At 39.6% G+C, this 17,179-nt stretch overlaps 2 protein-coding genes across 4 annotated transcripts in view; both read left to right on the top strand.

Annotated features, from left to right (window-relative positions):
• Nucleotides 1-620: 620 nt before the first annotated feature.
• On the top strand, nucleotides 621-12,391 carry LOC129169277 (hexokinase-2-like). Of its 2 annotated transcripts, none has more exons than XM_054755536.1 (11): nucleotides 621-699; nucleotides 1,325-1,421; nucleotides 4,014-4,176; nucleotides 4,271-4,419; nucleotides 4,502-4,621; nucleotides 5,001-5,096; nucleotides 5,251-5,350; nucleotides 5,421-5,604; nucleotides 6,687-6,842; nucleotides 8,406-8,639; nucleotides 8,778-12,391. In XM_054755536.1, the coding sequence occupies exons 2-11, from the start codon at nucleotides 1,362-1,364 to the stop codon at nucleotides 8,968-8,970; spliced, it is 1,455 nt and encodes a 484-aa protein (XP_054611511.1). In that variant the 5' UTR covers nucleotides 621-699; nucleotides 1,325-1,361; the 3' UTR covers nucleotides 8,971-12,391. The 2 variants fall into 2 exon arrangements, with proteins under 2 accessions (XP_054611511.1, XP_054611512.1); XM_054755537.1 differs by lacking the exon at nucleotides 621-699 and adding an exon at nucleotides 732-1,136.
• Nucleotides 12,392-14,319: 1,928 nt separating this feature from the next.
• Nucleotides 14,320-17,179, top strand: part of zgc:77151 (uncharacterized protein LOC337153 homolog) — a 28,959-nt gene continuing 26,099 nt past the window's right edge. The window contains exon 1 of one of the 2 annotated variants that reach the window (XM_054755829.1): nucleotides 14,320-14,665. In XM_054755829.1, coding sequence (XP_054611804.1) covers nucleotides 14,645-14,665 — 21 coding nt within the window. In that variant the 5' untranslated portion in view covers nucleotides 14,320-14,644. The remainder of the gene's footprint in view (nucleotides 14,666-17,179) is intronic. The other variant, XM_054755828.1, reaches the window with a different exon arrangement.

Below are 17,179 nucleotides of genomic sequence, written 5' to 3'. Positions count from 1 at the left end.
TGGTCTTATCTTTTCAGCAGTCATAGACAGATTTGAATACCCTGTGGCTCCCAAAATGTTTTCTTTATTTTTTAATCAAAAAGTTAGAATGTTTGTCTTTAAAAGGACTCAAACTGGAGATAATACAAATAATGCTGTCAGCTTCCTCATTCATAATCATAAAAGTTCCACATTTGGCTTAAGGTCGTTGTGACGCATCTTAGTCATACAGTAATATGCCATGCACACTATTTTGCAACAGCTATGAACACCCTGCTTGAAATATTAATGTCCTGTTTTTGTTTTGTTTTTGTTTTACCTGAAACACGGTCAAAAGCCAAACAGAGGTACTTACTGTACAGTCTTTACACACATTGGGGAGCAACTACTGTATTTAAGTGTAATGTGCGAGTCTACTTAAAAATTGCTTCCATTTTTTAAGGGGTTTCCTCAGTTTGGAGATTTTTGTGTTTCCTCAGTAGACAATTGAGGCAACACCAGTGTCACAATACAGTTCACACTTGCACCACTAAGGACAACGTTAACTGCAAAGAAACACTGCCCCCTTCATGTGTCTGCTTGCATTGTTAATGTCTTGTCTTCCCCCCCTCCACACACACACTTTTTTCTTTTTTTAACTCCACAAAAGTAAGCTGTCACTGTGTCCTCACCAGTTTAGGAAGTTGATGGGTGAGTTGAGTTTGTGAGAAGATACCCAAGGTGAGTGACGTCTTCTGCGCTTCTTTTTTTATTTACACTTAGGTCATTTTGTACCAAACAAAAAGACTGGTTTTGCTTATTCACAAAATAATTCAAACGCACCGTTTATTCAGCGTTTGTGACAAGCGTTTTTCTGATAAGAGACTGGAGCTTCTAGTTTTTTGAGCAGACCTTAAAGGCATATTTAACTTCCATTGTGGAAAACTCGTTTTACCTGCTCTTGACTATTGAATGTTTGCTTTCTGAGTTCCAACTTCAGCTCATTTGCCAGCCCTTTCTTATTGCCAAGCTCTCATAGTACACCTGAAATCATGCAGTCAGTGTATTTATGAGTGGTAGCCATATTGTGAGATAAACAGTTTAAAAGTTAATTGTGGTTTTTTTGCGAGGTGTGACTCCAGTGGGCTTGGCTTAGATGTGTCCAGGGAGAAAAAAAGGTGGCTTTTTTGTTGCTTTTTTTCAATGCCTGATGTGAACATTAGATGTACACTCCACCCCAAAATCCAACATCAACACGCACATTGATGGGGAAAATTGGGTATTTATATTGTAGGCAGGCATAGGAAACCACTAATTCTGCACAACCTTATTGTTTTATTTATTTGAATGCCTTCTGTCTATTTAGGAGCAACGGCACAAAGACAAGCGACAACAAGGAAAATATGAGTGGCGACATCTGCACACTTCACAGCGACGGCATCCCTCCTGACACGCTCGACAAGGTGCATATGTTCGCTCCAGGTTAATCATATAAGGTGCATATGTTAGCCCCGGGTTAATCATCACTGTTAATCATATAATGTAAAATACATTACGTGAACGACAAACGAATACCGCAAAAAGCGGACAAAGTGCGATGTTTAAAATGGAAATAAAATGTATACGACAGCTGTTAACGTCGAAACTGGCCTGAATCGTTAACACTACACGTCCCAGGATGCATTGCGACAGGCGTCTCGGCTCCTCTATCTCGTAAGCAGTACAGTATTTAACGTGAATGTAAATCGTTTGAATGCCTTTTGGGGGGTAATTTTATGACAGTTAGAATTTCACCTTACATACCATGGATGTTTTTAGTTTAAATTGTGTTTATCTCAAAGGCAAGCTTGTTCGTTAAAGGTAATACGCTTAGCATGCTAACTTCTGTATGTGCCTCATGCAGGAGGTATGGTATCCTCTGAAGGACAAACAGGTTTACAGTAAATAGGATTCATTTCGTAGTACAGTAAGCAATGTATTTGCATTCGATAATTTTCTTGGGTAAAACAATATTCCATAAGTATTTTATCTGAAAATTAGATTGTTTTTATTGAATGGTCCTTTGCAGTGGAGACTGGCATCTTGTACCTACCTAAAAAGAATAATTAAATCCATCTACTGTTTTGATGAGCGGAACAAACAAATTATTTACAATGTAAACTAGTTTGTAGCTCTACTTGCTTATGTTTTGATAGTGATTTCTTTTGCACTTATAGTAAGAATAGCCGCACAAAAAACGCTAACTTTTTTTGGTTTTGGCATTTTGTAATTTCAGATGAAGGATTCCGTAAGAAGGTTTTTTGGGGGGGTTATTTTACACATGTGCATTATGACAGCTTCATGCATTTGTTGCACCGACCATCTTCATCATTTCATATGAAAAAGTAGTAGTAGTAAGTCTAAAATGTTACCAAAACCACATCAAACTAGTTATAAAACACAAAAAAACACTGCATTTGCATTATTACACAATAACTGGATTCATTTAGTAATTTAGTTATATTGTGCCATGAAACATGCTGGTTGGTATGGCAGCCATTATGGGAAGACAAATTCCATTTCATTGGGACAAACCCCAGGCATCCTCTCCACAGCTCAAAAGGGTTTATTTCTGTAGAATGTTTTGCATTCGAAATAAGGCTGCGAAACGCTTGTCTTCATGTGGCGCTTGTGAACTTGCACACACGATGCATTGTTAAGGGTAGAGAATGAACGATCCTGATTATTTTGTGTCGTTCGATGTGCGCGTGTCACTATTTTAAGGTGCATGCGGGGAGCGGGCTGCCTTTTCACTGCTGCTTTATTTTTTAATCTACACATGAGGAGTGGTGATGGAGGAATGAAGTCAGGTGTGAGCGTGTACAGACAGGAATTAGCGGGAGGGTGGAATACAGTGTGACGAATTTGCAGCAAGGATCGAGAGGGAAGTGGGGCATGAGAAGACATGCCTTTTGGAAAACTACTGTACGTTTTATACAGGGACACAGTTAGCTTTAGAAATAAATTAGAAAGACAGTATCAGTTAAACAGCAAAAAACAGAAACACTTCACATGAGCCGCAAACAGTTAATAAATGATGATGTGCAGTCTTTCAGACGTGGTGACCCGTCATCTACTGTATGATGGCGTCAAAGCTAAAAGATGCCAAGGAAACACGCCAACAGTAGCAGGATGTGATGAAACTGATGGCTATGTTGCAATCAGAACAGTGAACACACACACACACCCTTATGGTAAACCTTTGTGTCAACCATTTGTTCCAATTTTGTTCCAGTAAAACAATAGCTTTAGCTCGTCATACTTTAATAACCTGTCTTAATAACCTGCTGCTATGATTGCATCCATGCTATCAAAGTGCATCAACATGAATCATTTATCATCCTGAGGACTCTCTGGGATTTCTGTTGTAGTGTTTTCAGTTACAGGACATTTGTTTAGTCATTGCCCCTCCATATTTGGTTCAAGTTTATGTGCAAAAACCTTCCAGCTTTTAGAGGAAACAGGAAAAGACGTGCGAATTGTTGTTTTTGTCTCCGGACGATCGTAACCCTCCCATGTTTTCCTGTAGAAATCAAGTCCGCCCGCATACCAGAATTTATGAAGGCATTTGTTCCCATCAACATGTCAATATCATCCACATTATTTTTAGGACACTGCGATTGACTGGCAACCAGTCCAGCCTCTTGCCCTGAGTCAGCTGGGATAGGCTCCAGCACGCGACCCTAGTGAGGATAAGCGGCATAGCAGATGGATGGATGGGTTATTTTTAGAATACGAACAGAATAGCTTTTATTGTCAATATAAATGACTTCTTTTCCATTCAGGTTAACAATATGCAGTATTTGCAAATATCAAAAATGAATGCATGGAAATCATTCCAAATAAAATGATTTTGAGTGGCAAAAATGTCATGAAAAACAAAATTAAGTGCAAAAATCTCTTGGTTTCTGATGTTCACTATAATATTTCACATTTCCGTGGGTGCAAAATAGGAAAAAGCAAGCTCCTACTCTTTTTCATTTGAAAATGTCTCCTTTCTTTTTTTGTCCCTGCAGGTGAAAACCTACCTGAACCAGTTCACTTTGTCTCTGGAGGTCCTGCAGCAGGTTTCTGCTCGACTGGAGCGAGCTCTGAAGCAAGGCTTGGGCAAACACTCCCATCACAAGGCGTGCGTCCAGATGTTGCCCACTTTCGTCACGGCAACGCCAGACGGGACGGGTAACGCGTTCACAGCATAGATTTTGCAATTTCATGAGACTATTTGGTGTTCATGCCGATTTGTTGAAAGACGATTGACTGCTGCTCCCTGCAGAGAAAGGTGACTTCCTGGCTTTGGATCTCGGTGGGACAAACTTCCGGGTGCTCCATGTGCGAGTGGTGGAGGAGGAGCAGAGGGTCGTAAAGATGGATAGTCAGATCTGCGCCATCCCGAAGGAGATGATGCAGGGAAGCGGTAAACAGGTGCGACAAGTGACAGTGTTTAACGTAAGAGCGTTCGTGTTCTGGTAACATTAAAAGTCGGCTTTGCTCTCGTTGTTTGCAGTTGTTCGATCACATTGCCGCCTGTCTGGGTGAATTTCTCGCCACTCAGGACCTGAAGGGGAAAACTCTCCCTCTCGGCTTCACCTTCTCCTTCCCCTGCCATCAGAAGGAAATCGACAAGGTGTCACACACTAAGAATGGATTGTCTGATAGGAGAATTAATTAGGAAAAAAATAATAACGATAATAATAAATCATATGTAAATTTAAATAAAATAATTGTAAAATGCAAATAATGTTAAAATAACACAAAACCAATTTTTAAAAAACAAATTAAGCTTTTAATTTAGAAAAACCAGTACTGCAATAAATTCTAACACAATGCTACTTTAAGAGGTTTTCCTATGAATCAATAGAAATAAGACAAAAGGAAATTCCGAAAATGAAATGCAATATACAATTGCAACAAACAGAAAAATAATGACGTAAAAAAAAAAATGGTGCTTAAAAACAGTCGTAACTTGAAGCATAATTTTATTACCTTTGTCTTCTGTCCCACAGAGCATCTTGATTCGCTGGACCAAAGGCTTCCAGTGCTCTGGAGTGGTTGGTGAAGATGTGGTGAAGCTACTGAGGGAAGCCATTCACAGAAGGGGGGTGAGCAGCGAAAAGATTTGAACTCTCTAAGTTCTATGACAGTCCCGTGTAGCGGTTGATACAACAAACTAAACGAGCACGATGAGGTGTTAACCGACAATAATGAGCAGTGAACTTGCAGTCCGACTCTCAGCGCCTGACTCTCGCTCTTCAGGATTACGACATCGGCTCCATAGCCATGGTGAACGACACCGTGGGCACCATGATGAGCTGCGGCTACAAGGATCAGAGCTGCGAGATCGGCATGATCATCGGTGAGCTTGCGTGGCGTCTGTTTCCCCAACGCCGGACTCCTGCTGATGGAATGTTTGTCTGCCTCCACAGGCACGGGTACCAACGCCTGCTACATGGAGGAGATGAAGAACGTGAAGCGCATCGAGAGCTCGGACGGACGCATGTGCATCAACACCGAGTGGGGGGGCTTTGGAGACGACGGCTCACTGAGAGACATCCAGACGGAGTTTGACGTCGAGGTCGACAAGACGTCCATCAACCCCGGCATTCACACGTACGTTTGACCCAAAAATCCAAACTTTACGATAATTGTATCATCTAAAAAACATTCCGCAAGCCTGCTGTCGTGCACGTACGCAGGAAGCACATGTTTCCCACACAAAATGAACAAATACATTTTGAAAAAATGTGGAGTGGTCCCTCGTTTATCGCGATTAACAGTGATAAGTGAATTTCCCCCGAAGTACGATTCATTCATTCATTCATTTATTAATTTTCTATGCCGCTTAATCCTCATTTGGGTCGCTGGGGTATTCCAGAGCCTATCCCAGCTACTGTAGCTTCGGGCGAGAGGCGGGAAACACCCTGGACTGGTCGCCAGCCAATCGCAGGGCAGCGAAGTAGGATTTCTTATTTATAAATGGAATATTTTTGTAGAAAACCTGTTTTTAACATTATTAGAATCCTCTAGATATGAACTAACACTATAGTCACCTTGTAATAACCAACATAGTAAGTAATAAGAGTAAATAAGGCATTTATTTATTTAAATAAGGCAAATAAGACTCGTGCTCTTGTGTGTTGCTATAAATGTGTTCCCTACGGAAGCTGAGTGACGGACGGACAGGAAGTGACATCGAGGGCTCAGAGTTGAGTTTCAGCTTGGCGTGGGTTACGGCTGCAAGAGTAGCCCATGTGTTTATAAGGGATTTTTATCGGGGATTATTGTGCCTGTTGTGAGATCATTCAAAGCTGCAACAAAAGCTTGTCGTTCCGGTGATCAAGTCTGCTCAGCGTTCCAGAAACATTACTGACACCTGGTGACTGGTGTGACGTACCATGTCAGTGTCTTTGAATGCGTCTTTTGGCTGCCTTATATTTGTATTTCAGTTCATTTAGCCATTTTTATGCTTGAAAATGCTTCATTTAATAAACGTACGTAACATTATCTGAAACATGCATATGTTTTGACTAATGATAAACCGTGATAGAGTGAAGTCGCGAAATTTGAACTGCGAAGTGGCGAGGGAGCACTGTACAGTATAACATTTAAAAAAAAAAAAAAAGAAAAGAAAAACATTTTTCCTCACGGGGCAGTAGAGATGACTAAAAAAAATGTCTGTTCTCTCGCTGCAGGTTTGAGAAGATGATCAGCGGCATGTATTTGGGGGAGATTGTGCGCCTGCTGCTGGTGAAGATGACAAAGGACAAGTTGCTGTTCGAGGGACAGACGTCGGAATCGCTGCTGACGCCGGGCGGCTTCGAGACCAAATATATCTCGGACATTGAAGAGTGGGTTATCCTACTTTGAAAATAACTCTGGCCATGTATTTGTTTATGCGGTACCTCACAAAAGTGAATAGACCACTCACATTTCGGCAAGCATTTCATTAAATCTTCTCAATAGACAACACAAACATTGCTATACGTTAGAGCAGGCGTGTCCAAAGTGCGGCCCGGGGGCCATTTGCGGCCTGCGGCTGCAATTTTATCAACCCGCACCACAGTCTAAAAATGTAATTTAACAAGGAAACTTAATAAAAAACAACAACAGCAAACATGGGAAAATCAATCAAAAGTCAAAATATTAAGAGTTGTAATCTAGCAAGGAAATAAAAGCCATAATTTCACAAGAATAAAGTAATAGCATGAGGAAAAAAAATATTTTAGTAGCATGAAGTTGAAATAGTAAGAAAAAAGTTTTATTGTCAAAAACAATGAATAAAGTTGTACTGTAATTTTTGGAAATTTAGAAAAGGGAAAATTTAGAAAAGGGAATAAAGCCAAAATATTAAGAGAAGAAAATATATACAAGAAGAAAGTTGAACTATTTGGAATTTTTTTTTTTTTAAATCAACAGCAGAAAATTTTACCAGAGTAAAGTCAAAATATTAAGAGAAAAAAAATAGTATTCTATTGAGACAAAAAGTAGCAATTTTTGAGAATAAACTTGTTAAATGAGGACAAATATCATTTTAGTAACAATGTTGAAATAAAGAAAAAATACATAGTTTTAAAAGATAAAAAATATTATGGAATAAAGTTATAATTACAAGAATAAAATTTACAAGCGGAAACCTGAAATGAAATAGTTGGAAAATTAAAAAAAACACTAGAAATGGAAAAAAAAAGCTCTAACTTTACAGGAATAAAGTCAAAATATTAAGAAAAAAAGCCATAATCGAACAAAGAACAAAAGTCGCAATTTTACAAGAGTAAACTCTTATTATTATGGAAAAAAACGCCATTTTTAGTAGCATTTCACCTCTATTACACAGTTGGTGAAATGCAGTTTTTTTCTTGAGCTACATATACATTAGCTTCTTAGCATATCTCTATGTGTTGGTCTACAAAATATCAAAGTGGCCCTTGTGGAAAAAGTTTGGACACCACTGCGTTAGAGTGTCGGGTTCCTTTCAGTGGACAGTGAGTCTATAATGCTGTACAAGCTGTACACTGACTACTGTAAAGTAGATCTAAGTTTCATTTCCATAGCACTCTAATTTGAGAAGACATTTTGCAGTCAAAATGGTTGTTGAAATGTGAGGGGTGAACTTGCCGCCGTCAGCAAACAGCTAATGGTATGTCATTAGAGCCGCTCCTTTCTCATCACATATGTATCATTCATATAAATCGTCATTTGGTTTTTGCAAACACACCTGACATTTGAATAATGAGGTTAAATTAAGCATCGGAACTCCAAATTGAAGCGGTGTGTGTGTGGACTCTCACCCCTTGCTGCCGCCCAGTGGTCAGATGGGAATACTACACTAAATATTGGACATTTTCTTTCATTTAACAACTTCAACTTCAGTATATTTGTCATGTTAACTTCCTGTTTGTTCTTGACTCCAGGGAGGACGTCGGCCTGGACAACGGAAGTAGAATCCTGACCAAGTTGGGTCTGACCTGGGACCCCGTCGATGTCCGCGTGGTGCGCCTGGTCTGCGACACCATTTCCTCCCGCTCAGCCCGCCTCTGCGCCGCCGCCCTGGCGACCCTCGTCAACCGTATCCGGCTCAACCGCGGCCTGAACCATCTCAAAACGACTGTGGGGGTTGACGGGACGGTGTACAGGAAGCACCCCAAGTAAGACAAGTTGCTGTATCGGAATTATTAAGGAAGTTGTGTGGCTTGTGTCACAATTCTTACAGGTTCAACAACTGATCATGATGAATTTATTATTATTTTTATTTTAATGTTGCTTTGTCTCAACTTGCTGCAAAGTTTCAGTGCGGAGCTCCAGGCCATGGTGAGCCTCCTGGCCCCCAAGTGTGACATCACCTACCTTCTCTCGGAGGACGGCAGCGGGAAAGGCGCTGCCATGGTAACAGCCGTGGCGCAGAGGCTGGCTCGCCAGTCCCGGCTGTTAGAGGACAGTGAGGGCGAGGGGAGCACCGAGGAGGACGAAGACGAATGAGGGCAGACACGAACACCTTTTTCTTCTTTTTTTTGTTTGTTTTTGCATTACATACGTCCATTAATTTAATAATAGCATTGAATCTGTTTCAAATTGGCCTGGTTTAAGTTAAGGGAGCTTGCTTGGAACTTGGAACTGAACTCGGTAATTTTTTTTGTCCATTTGTAGTCGATTCATTTTAAGGAAAATTTTGAATTTAGTCAGAAAAAAGACTATATTAATAATATAAATGCTTTTTGGGGGGGATTTGCTATTTTCTTTATTTATTCTAACCTTCATATTTGGCACAGAAAATCCGTCAAAGTTGGGAGAAAAAAAATCCTCACGTTCGCGCTCTTAAAAGCCTCTTTAGTGGAAAGTTTGGCTTTGTGACGGATGCCGTCTCCCCCTGCTGGCCTCAAACGGTAACAGCATCTTAACGTGTGCACTCGTCTATATGCTGGGGCTGCACAACCCTTGACACCAGGGTAGTTATTAGGCAGATGTGAGGATGAGCTCCATTTACCCTGCGTGTGCGTGTGCGTGTGTGTGTGAGAGAGAGTAAACCACATTTCGAGGTTTTGTGTCATAAAGGTCATCGATGTCAGCTTTTGTTCCCTCATTCCTTCCGTCAGGGATTGCGGAATATTTGAGTACAATTCAAAGGAAGCGATGAAGAAATCCAGCAGTTGTTGTGATGGTGATAAATGAGCTGAAGCCCCATGCTGATAGGACCCTCGAAGGTGCAACTTATTTGTTTGTATTTCGGAACAATTCTTCCCATAGGAAGTAACGGAAACAAATTATTCGTTCCAGTATCAAACTATTGCCTTCTTTTAACTGTGTGGGAAATGTTTTAAGTAACTTTTTTATATCATGTAAGTGTAAAAATAAAAATAATAGTAAGTTAACCGCCATTGATGTTAGGATTTAGCAATAAAATTGTTTTGGCGTTGAGCCTTGAGCATTCCAACTTGTCATACAAGCATAAAAAGAAGTTAAGCACGTGTAATGTAAAACAGAAACAACAAAGCGTGACACAACGGCATGGTGCAATCGATTTTTTTAGGTTCTTAACGGCAATGCAAAACATAAACGCACACATGGCAGTATGATAAATGCCAGTTATACTTCCTGTACTGTAACTTCCTGTGTATATTCCTCTCGTCTGACGTTCTTTCAACAACTCGTGTCGAAAAAAAAGCCCGTGATGCTCGCTGAGCTGAGGTCTCGCGCAGTTTCCTGAGCATCCGCCTTATTCTCGTCATGTGGCATTTGCAAGATTTTAGCCCCGCTAACTGGAGAAGGTAACCGCTTCGGTATCGAAACATGTGAACAATGAAACACTGCGTGACCAAGGCGTAATGCAAGTCCTATATTTTTTTTTTCCGCATTCTTAAATATGATGCAAGTGTAAAAAGAAGTTAAGCACTGTAAAAGATAAAATAATAAAAACTTGATGTTTACTTTCCATACGGTTACTTCCTGTTAATACTCTTCACATTCTTCTTAACAACCCTTGTAACCATGTGTCACAAAAAAGCAAACACTCGCTGAGCTGAAGTCTTCTTTTGTGCAACTAGCAGTCATTTTTCAGGAAATTCTGTTCTAAAAGTGTTCTTACTTTACAGGTTCCGCTGTATTTAAAACTGACCGTGTGCCTTCACTCATAAAGTTGCAGGACTGAACTCTCGCGGGTATGAATTCATCCATAAACAGCGGACTTTTACTTCTCCGTGGCGCATTTCAGGGAGGGCTGTTAAACCTTTTACATCACCACATGAATGTGACGTGGGTTTGTAATCATGTCTTTGAAAAGCAAAGTTGAATAAACATGAAACTACGGAGTTCCTCAATGTCGTGCATGCCCTCAACGGCTCAAGCTAGACTGGCTGTCACCATGGTTTTAATGCAGCACATTTTATTGATTGTATCATTTCCTAAACACACAACAAACACTGGCTTATTTTTCAAAAACGCACTACATGCCTTGTTTTCCCCTCGTCGACATCATTCAAACTCACACGGTCATCTGTGACGGCTGATTGGCAGATTGTATCATCTTGTTCTTTCACACACAGCTTGTCACGTCGGCTGAAGGATACAAAATGGTACATTTGGACTTTTTTCCCACCTACTTTTTAATTACCGTAAGCATTTTTTTAGCTAGGCAACAGAAATACGCTCTAAATTTAAAACTACTTGTCAGCAGTGCTTCTTTTAACCCTCTTTTTTCTTTTTTTTTTTACAATTTTAAGGTGGACTTTATATGTTGAGATTTTTTAATAATGTTTATACACAAAAAAAAAATCCAAAAAAAATTCCACTTCCTGTATCCTGTGGATTCCCTGCCAATTTGCTGCCTCCTAGTGGTCTGTTTACATATTTTAGAAACTAGATTCATTCCAAGCTAGTGATGGAAATGTCGGCTCTTTTTAGAGAGTCGGTTCTTCTGCCTCGGCTCACTAAAAAGATCCGGCTCTTTTGGCTCCCAAGTGGCTCCTCTGATTTTTTTTTTGTTGTCTTAAATTAATTTAGCAGCAAATTATGTTTATTGTGTAAAATGAATGACTAATATCAAAAATAGATTATATCAAATGTGTGTTTTTTAAATGGATTTATTTAAACCTCAATGAACAGCTACAAAAAAAGAATGTAAACAAAGTATCAAAGTATCATCTCAATAGACAAATTAGGTCAAAATAGGTCAAACCTCTTCATGCACATTTCTCCCCAACGAATCGGCTTTAAGAGCACCGTAGCCTGTTTAACCCCGCCCCTCCCCATGCTCAGTGTGGACACAGAGACGCCGCCACACATCGTGACCAATGACATTCGCCTTTAACAATCCCAATTGGCTCCCAAAGACTCGAACCGGCGAGAAATTCCACTAAGCAACCCTGACAAGGCAGACCTGTGAAGCGAAAACCGTTTCGGTTGACTTACTGCACGAAGCTCATCGAGAGAACGCCAAGGGTTTGCAGCGCTATCATGTGTTCATTCGGAGTTTTGAGACTCTCCGATGCAAATAGTCATGAAAATAAAGAAAACGCTTTGAATGAGAAGGTGTGTCCGAACGTTTGGCCTGAACTGTTGGTATTGTTGTACTTTGGATGCTTGCTTTATTGTGATTGTTAAGCTGTCCCCTTCAATTTGCCAATGGTTGAATTTATTTGAACATGCACGCAAGTTACAATGAAATGCATCACATAGTACAGTTCGCATTTTCACGTGTCCAAAAAGGAGTAGCAAGAAGCAAAGCTTATTTCATCCTACCCCGCATCCGTTCTACATCAATTGCGATACATTTGTTCACTTCCTGTATTCCAAATGCACTCTCCTCTAGTTGAATACATCCACAGTTGACGAGATAATGTCATAATCTGATAAATAGTAGAAACAAACAGTAGTCCGGTTTCAAAAGTAGTCAAATTTCTGGTCACCGTGACTACTTGATTTGACAATCTTAAGAAATAATAGGAACTAGACATAACGAAACATAGGTTGATCGTAGGTGGAAATTGAAACCATCTACATCGTGAGTGGGCAAAAAAAAAAGTGAAGCTCACCTTCAAGCGGAACAATGCCAACATCAAACTGGAATAAAAAAGAACTTTGGATGATTACTTATCTATTTATCAGTGCTCATGTGAAACTTTATCAAATTGCGACCATGCAAAAGACAAAATTTTGACCCGGAATTGCTATAAAATGAATGAATTAACCAATTAATTATGTACAATACTTTTAAAAAACATGTAGGATGATTACTTATCTATTTATCAGTGCTCGTGTGAAACTCCATCAAAATGCCACCGTGCAAAATATACATTTTTGACCCGGAATTACTATCAAATTAATGCATTATGGTCAATATTTCACGTTAAAAAGGTGAATGTTTTTTTAAGTGTGCGGGAGCAGGAGGCACGTGGCTTCCGGTCAAATGTCTGGAGGGGTTTCGTAAAGTTTTGAGGATGTTTTTTTTAAATTCGGACATCATAAATGTGAAAATATAATACATTTTGCTGTGACGGTTCCACAATAAGTTTGCTTTAATCAAATTAAGACCATCTGAGGCTACCTACACCCACCTTGTAACTCATTCCACCTGGTAGGACTGGTTGCTTTAAGAGTTGCTATCGCAGTCGATGGCTACACAAGTCATTTGTACACGGTGCTCCGAGCGACACAGCGTCATGTGCCCCGTAAAGAAAAAAAAACAGGCTGTCTGAAGAGAAAGGAGAGACAGGAGAATGAAAGAAAGCTAAAAGTAGGCCGCCAAATGCTTACAAAGTATTTTTCAAAGAAACGCTCGTTCAGCCCAAATGTTAAAGCACACGATGATTGACGTTACACCACGGTTTTGAACACACCTCCTAAGTTCCATGAAAATTCAGCATGAGGGAGTGCGTGGAGCGAGGAGCAGCTAATGTTAGCCTCTCCTGCTGTTTGCTGTTACTTCTTGTCACACTCTCCTTTGCTGTATTTTTTATAGTGGCATTATAGATGCAGTGTAGTCGAAACATTTTCTTTAAAGTAAAATGGGACTCACTGGTGAGTCTTGTGTGGTTGTATTTTGTATTTTTATTTTTTTACAGTAGCCTTAGAAATAAAAAAAAAGGGAATAATAATAGTTATGTTATAGTCTACTTTGGGGGAGCTCAAACTTAAAAAAAACATACATCATTTACAAACCATAATAGTACATACAACAGAGTGGATGGAGGATGGAGGGATGGGTTTAGGGTGGGGTTAATCATGTGAGAGTATTTTTTAAGGATTTCATTAATATAAATCTTGTACATGTATACATTATATGTGTGTGTGTTTTTTTTTTACGTACAAGCTATGTAAAAACAACAAAAGGTTGCTGGGCTGTTACTGCAGAGTGCCCTTCTAAAACTCTTGGAAATGAATTAACACTTTATAGTAATATATCACTTTTGGATGACATCACGTAAAAAAAACAAAAAACAATGTGTTTGCAAATGGTATTTACGCCCATTTTGCATAGACTGAAAAAGAAAAATGGCAGGCTGCATATTGTCACTCATGAACAATGGATGCTGTCATTGCTAGCTCCACTGAATGTTCATTCCACAAACTATACATTTACGTGCTTAATACTGCTCCAAATAATTATAATTACATCCGTAACAAATAATTTTTTATGTATTCTGGCTTCAAAACAACCCGGTTCTGATATAGTCTGCTCTGTTTGTTTCCTGCAGGCTTTCAGCTTTTACGACTACTGGAAATCATCGCCATGCGTTTAGATGCGCGCATGCGCAGAACACGCACACACACACACGCACACACACACACACACACACTTTTAAACGCACACTCATACAGACAGATCTGGGATCAGCTCAACTATTTTGATTTTCGTCACCCTGACACCCTTGCGGCTTCCATAAAGAGACTCGCTATAATTTAGCACATTTTTTAAAATTAATATTCGTGTTGGATTATCGAAGCGCCGAGTCGCTGCTCATATGTACAGGAAATATTTAGCATCATGAACATTAAGTTGGCAAACTTAGGCCACACCTAGATCTTGCCCTATTTCCACAAAAAAAGCAGGATTTTTTTTTTTGCTCTCTCTCTTTCTGTGGTGCGTTTGTTTGTGTGACGGCGAGTCCCGGCGGTGTAACCGGAGAGGGGCCTCACACAGAGGGAATGCAGGACTGCAATGGAGCACAATGCAATACAGGTAAAAAAAGCTGATATTATTTCTTAATTATCGCCGATTTGTGTCACCTAGCCTCGGCGGGTTTTCACACGGGTTGGAACGTTGATTAAATTAACCGTATGTAATGATGAATCGGGCCTCTATTTCGACTTTTATTTCATTTAGTTTGACCATATCGCATTGATTGTTTGCCCCCTCACACCACCACCACCACCCCCACTACTCACACACATACATCCAGCTCGCCAAAGTCTAACTCACAATTACAACTTTTATTCAACAACTTTTCCCGTACCTCAAACGTGGCATATTTTATTATGATTGTTATTATTATTAAGTATTCCCGAACGATCCACACGGCTATGACACGAATCGCTCGCCAGACTCCCCCTTGGTAGCCCAACCGTAGCCGTTAAAATCTGAGTCTTAATATTTCTGATATTTTCGTCGTGTTTAATGATTAATTTCTTTGTGTGTCGTGTCGACAGTCCCGGTTTCCCATTTGGCTACCAACCCCCACCCACGTCAAGCATACATATTAGCGAAATAAAATTACAAATATGGCATTTTTCTTGGTTAAAAAAACAGGAAACTTTTATGCTAGTCTGTAGGTTTTTTTTTAGCCTAGCTTGCTAGCTGGCTAACTAGCAAGTAGCCAGCTGTCTTGTGATCATATTTGACAAATAATAAAAACTCTCTATCATTTTTTTTGGTACCGAAAGGTTGAAATAACTCAGAGTGCTCGTGTGTCTAATGCGAAGCATATTGATATTATTATCACCAAGCCCCCGACATTTTGTCTCTGCTGTAATTGCGACAGTTTAAGGAGGAATGCTAATATTGAAGCTTTGTGTTTGGACTTTAGGAAACGTTCACAAAGACGACACAGCTCGTCCATAAAGTCCATTTATATCATGGATATATTTAACATCGCAGCGGCGCTTGTGTATTTGTATAGATATCCCTGTTTAAATATTAATATTCACTGCGTTGAATATTTTTTTCTTTATGGTGGTGCCTCTTTGAATAACAGGATATAGCCAAGGTCAATACTCTAGCTTGTTAGACTTATTTATTTATACATTGTCCAAAAAAGCAGACAAGAGGCATTCTTTTATTAATATTCAATGGGGAGTTTCCTCTCTCCTTTTTCTCCCCCACCCACCCCCCCCCACTCAAAAACTGTAATAAAACGTCCTTATTTCCATAAATATTACTGCAGGGTACCGTAAGGGTTTTCCATCTTCCTGTTTGTGAGCTTAAACTCTCTGTTTGTCCCTGTTTGTGAGTGAGTGTGTGTGCGCGTTCTCACATTTTAGACTGCCTCTCAGATTATATTTTGTGGCTTTTATTTTCCTGCCTAGCCAGCTTTGCCTCATTTCCACCACTAGGCTGAGCACTGCTCTTGTAGCCACCTCCCCAGGCAACAAGAAGAGTAGAGAAGAGGAAAAAAAATCTTCCTAAGACTGTAGAGCTGCATGAAATCCATGTAGTGGGTAAGAGTATGTTTACCATGTTGGTATTCATCACATGGCCTCACTATAATTAAGTTAAATACATGCAAAATGTCCATTCTGGTGCCCCAATGCAAGACTTCACTGACTTCCCCCCCTCGCTTGTTTCCTGTGCTTTGACCAAATAAATGGTTTAAAAGGGCCATAGATCAATAGATGGACCACCATCTTGCCCAAATATGATTATATGATTAATCAAAGAGGCAATATATTTAAAAAAAAAAACTGTCAAATATGTTTGCAGCGTGGCTCAACTTTATTTATCCATTTTATGTAGCTTATTTCATGCAAACAGTGACAACGCTACCATACATTATGTCAGGCGTGTCAAAAAATGTGAAAAAGTAGAGCAAAAAGGCAGAATGTGAAGACAAAATGCTGAAGTGTTGGTACTAATAACACAAAGCTTTGTCCTTTTTAAATATACAGTCATGGGGGGAAAATGATTAGACCACCCTTGTTTCTTCAGTTTCTTGTTCATTTTAATGCCCGATACAACTAAAGGTACCTTTTGTTTGCACAAATATAACAATGACAACAAAAATAGCTCATGAGAGTTAAATATTTGGGCGGTGAATGGCGCTTTTCCACTTCCAAGGCACTCAGTGCGCTACATTGCTATAGCTATTCATGTAAGAACTTAAGTGATTTTGGTTATTATCAAGAAAACCATGGAGCTTGCTCGATATCAGCTCTTAAATTAAGTTCTTAGGAGCTATATTTGTTATCATTCTATTCGTCCAAACAAATGTGCCTTTAGTTGTACCAGGCATTAAAATGGAGCAATATACCGGTACTGAAGAAACAAGGGTGGTCTAATCATTTTTTCCATGACTGTATGTATGTGTTTATATTATATAAACAGTTGTGTTAGCCTTTTTAATGAAATAAAATAAATAAATAAATAAAATCATCAGTGGCTTTTTCAGCATGCGGCCCTCAGTGGTAAAAATTTGGACACTCCTGTATCATATCAAAACAACACATTGATGGAGTTATACGCCTGTCGTTGATTTGTCTT

Source organism: Dunckerocampus dactyliophorus, chromosome 16, assembly GCF_027744805.1.
Source record: "Dunckerocampus dactyliophorus isolate RoL2022-P2 chromosome 16, RoL_Ddac_1.1, whole genome shotgun sequence".
NCBI classification, from domain to species: Eukaryota; Metazoa; Chordata; class Actinopteri; order Syngnathiformes; family Syngnathidae; genus Dunckerocampus; species Dunckerocampus dactyliophorus.
The sequence above is the reverse complement of the archived record's forward strand: the minus strand, read 5'-3'. Positions and strand labels throughout refer to the sequence as shown.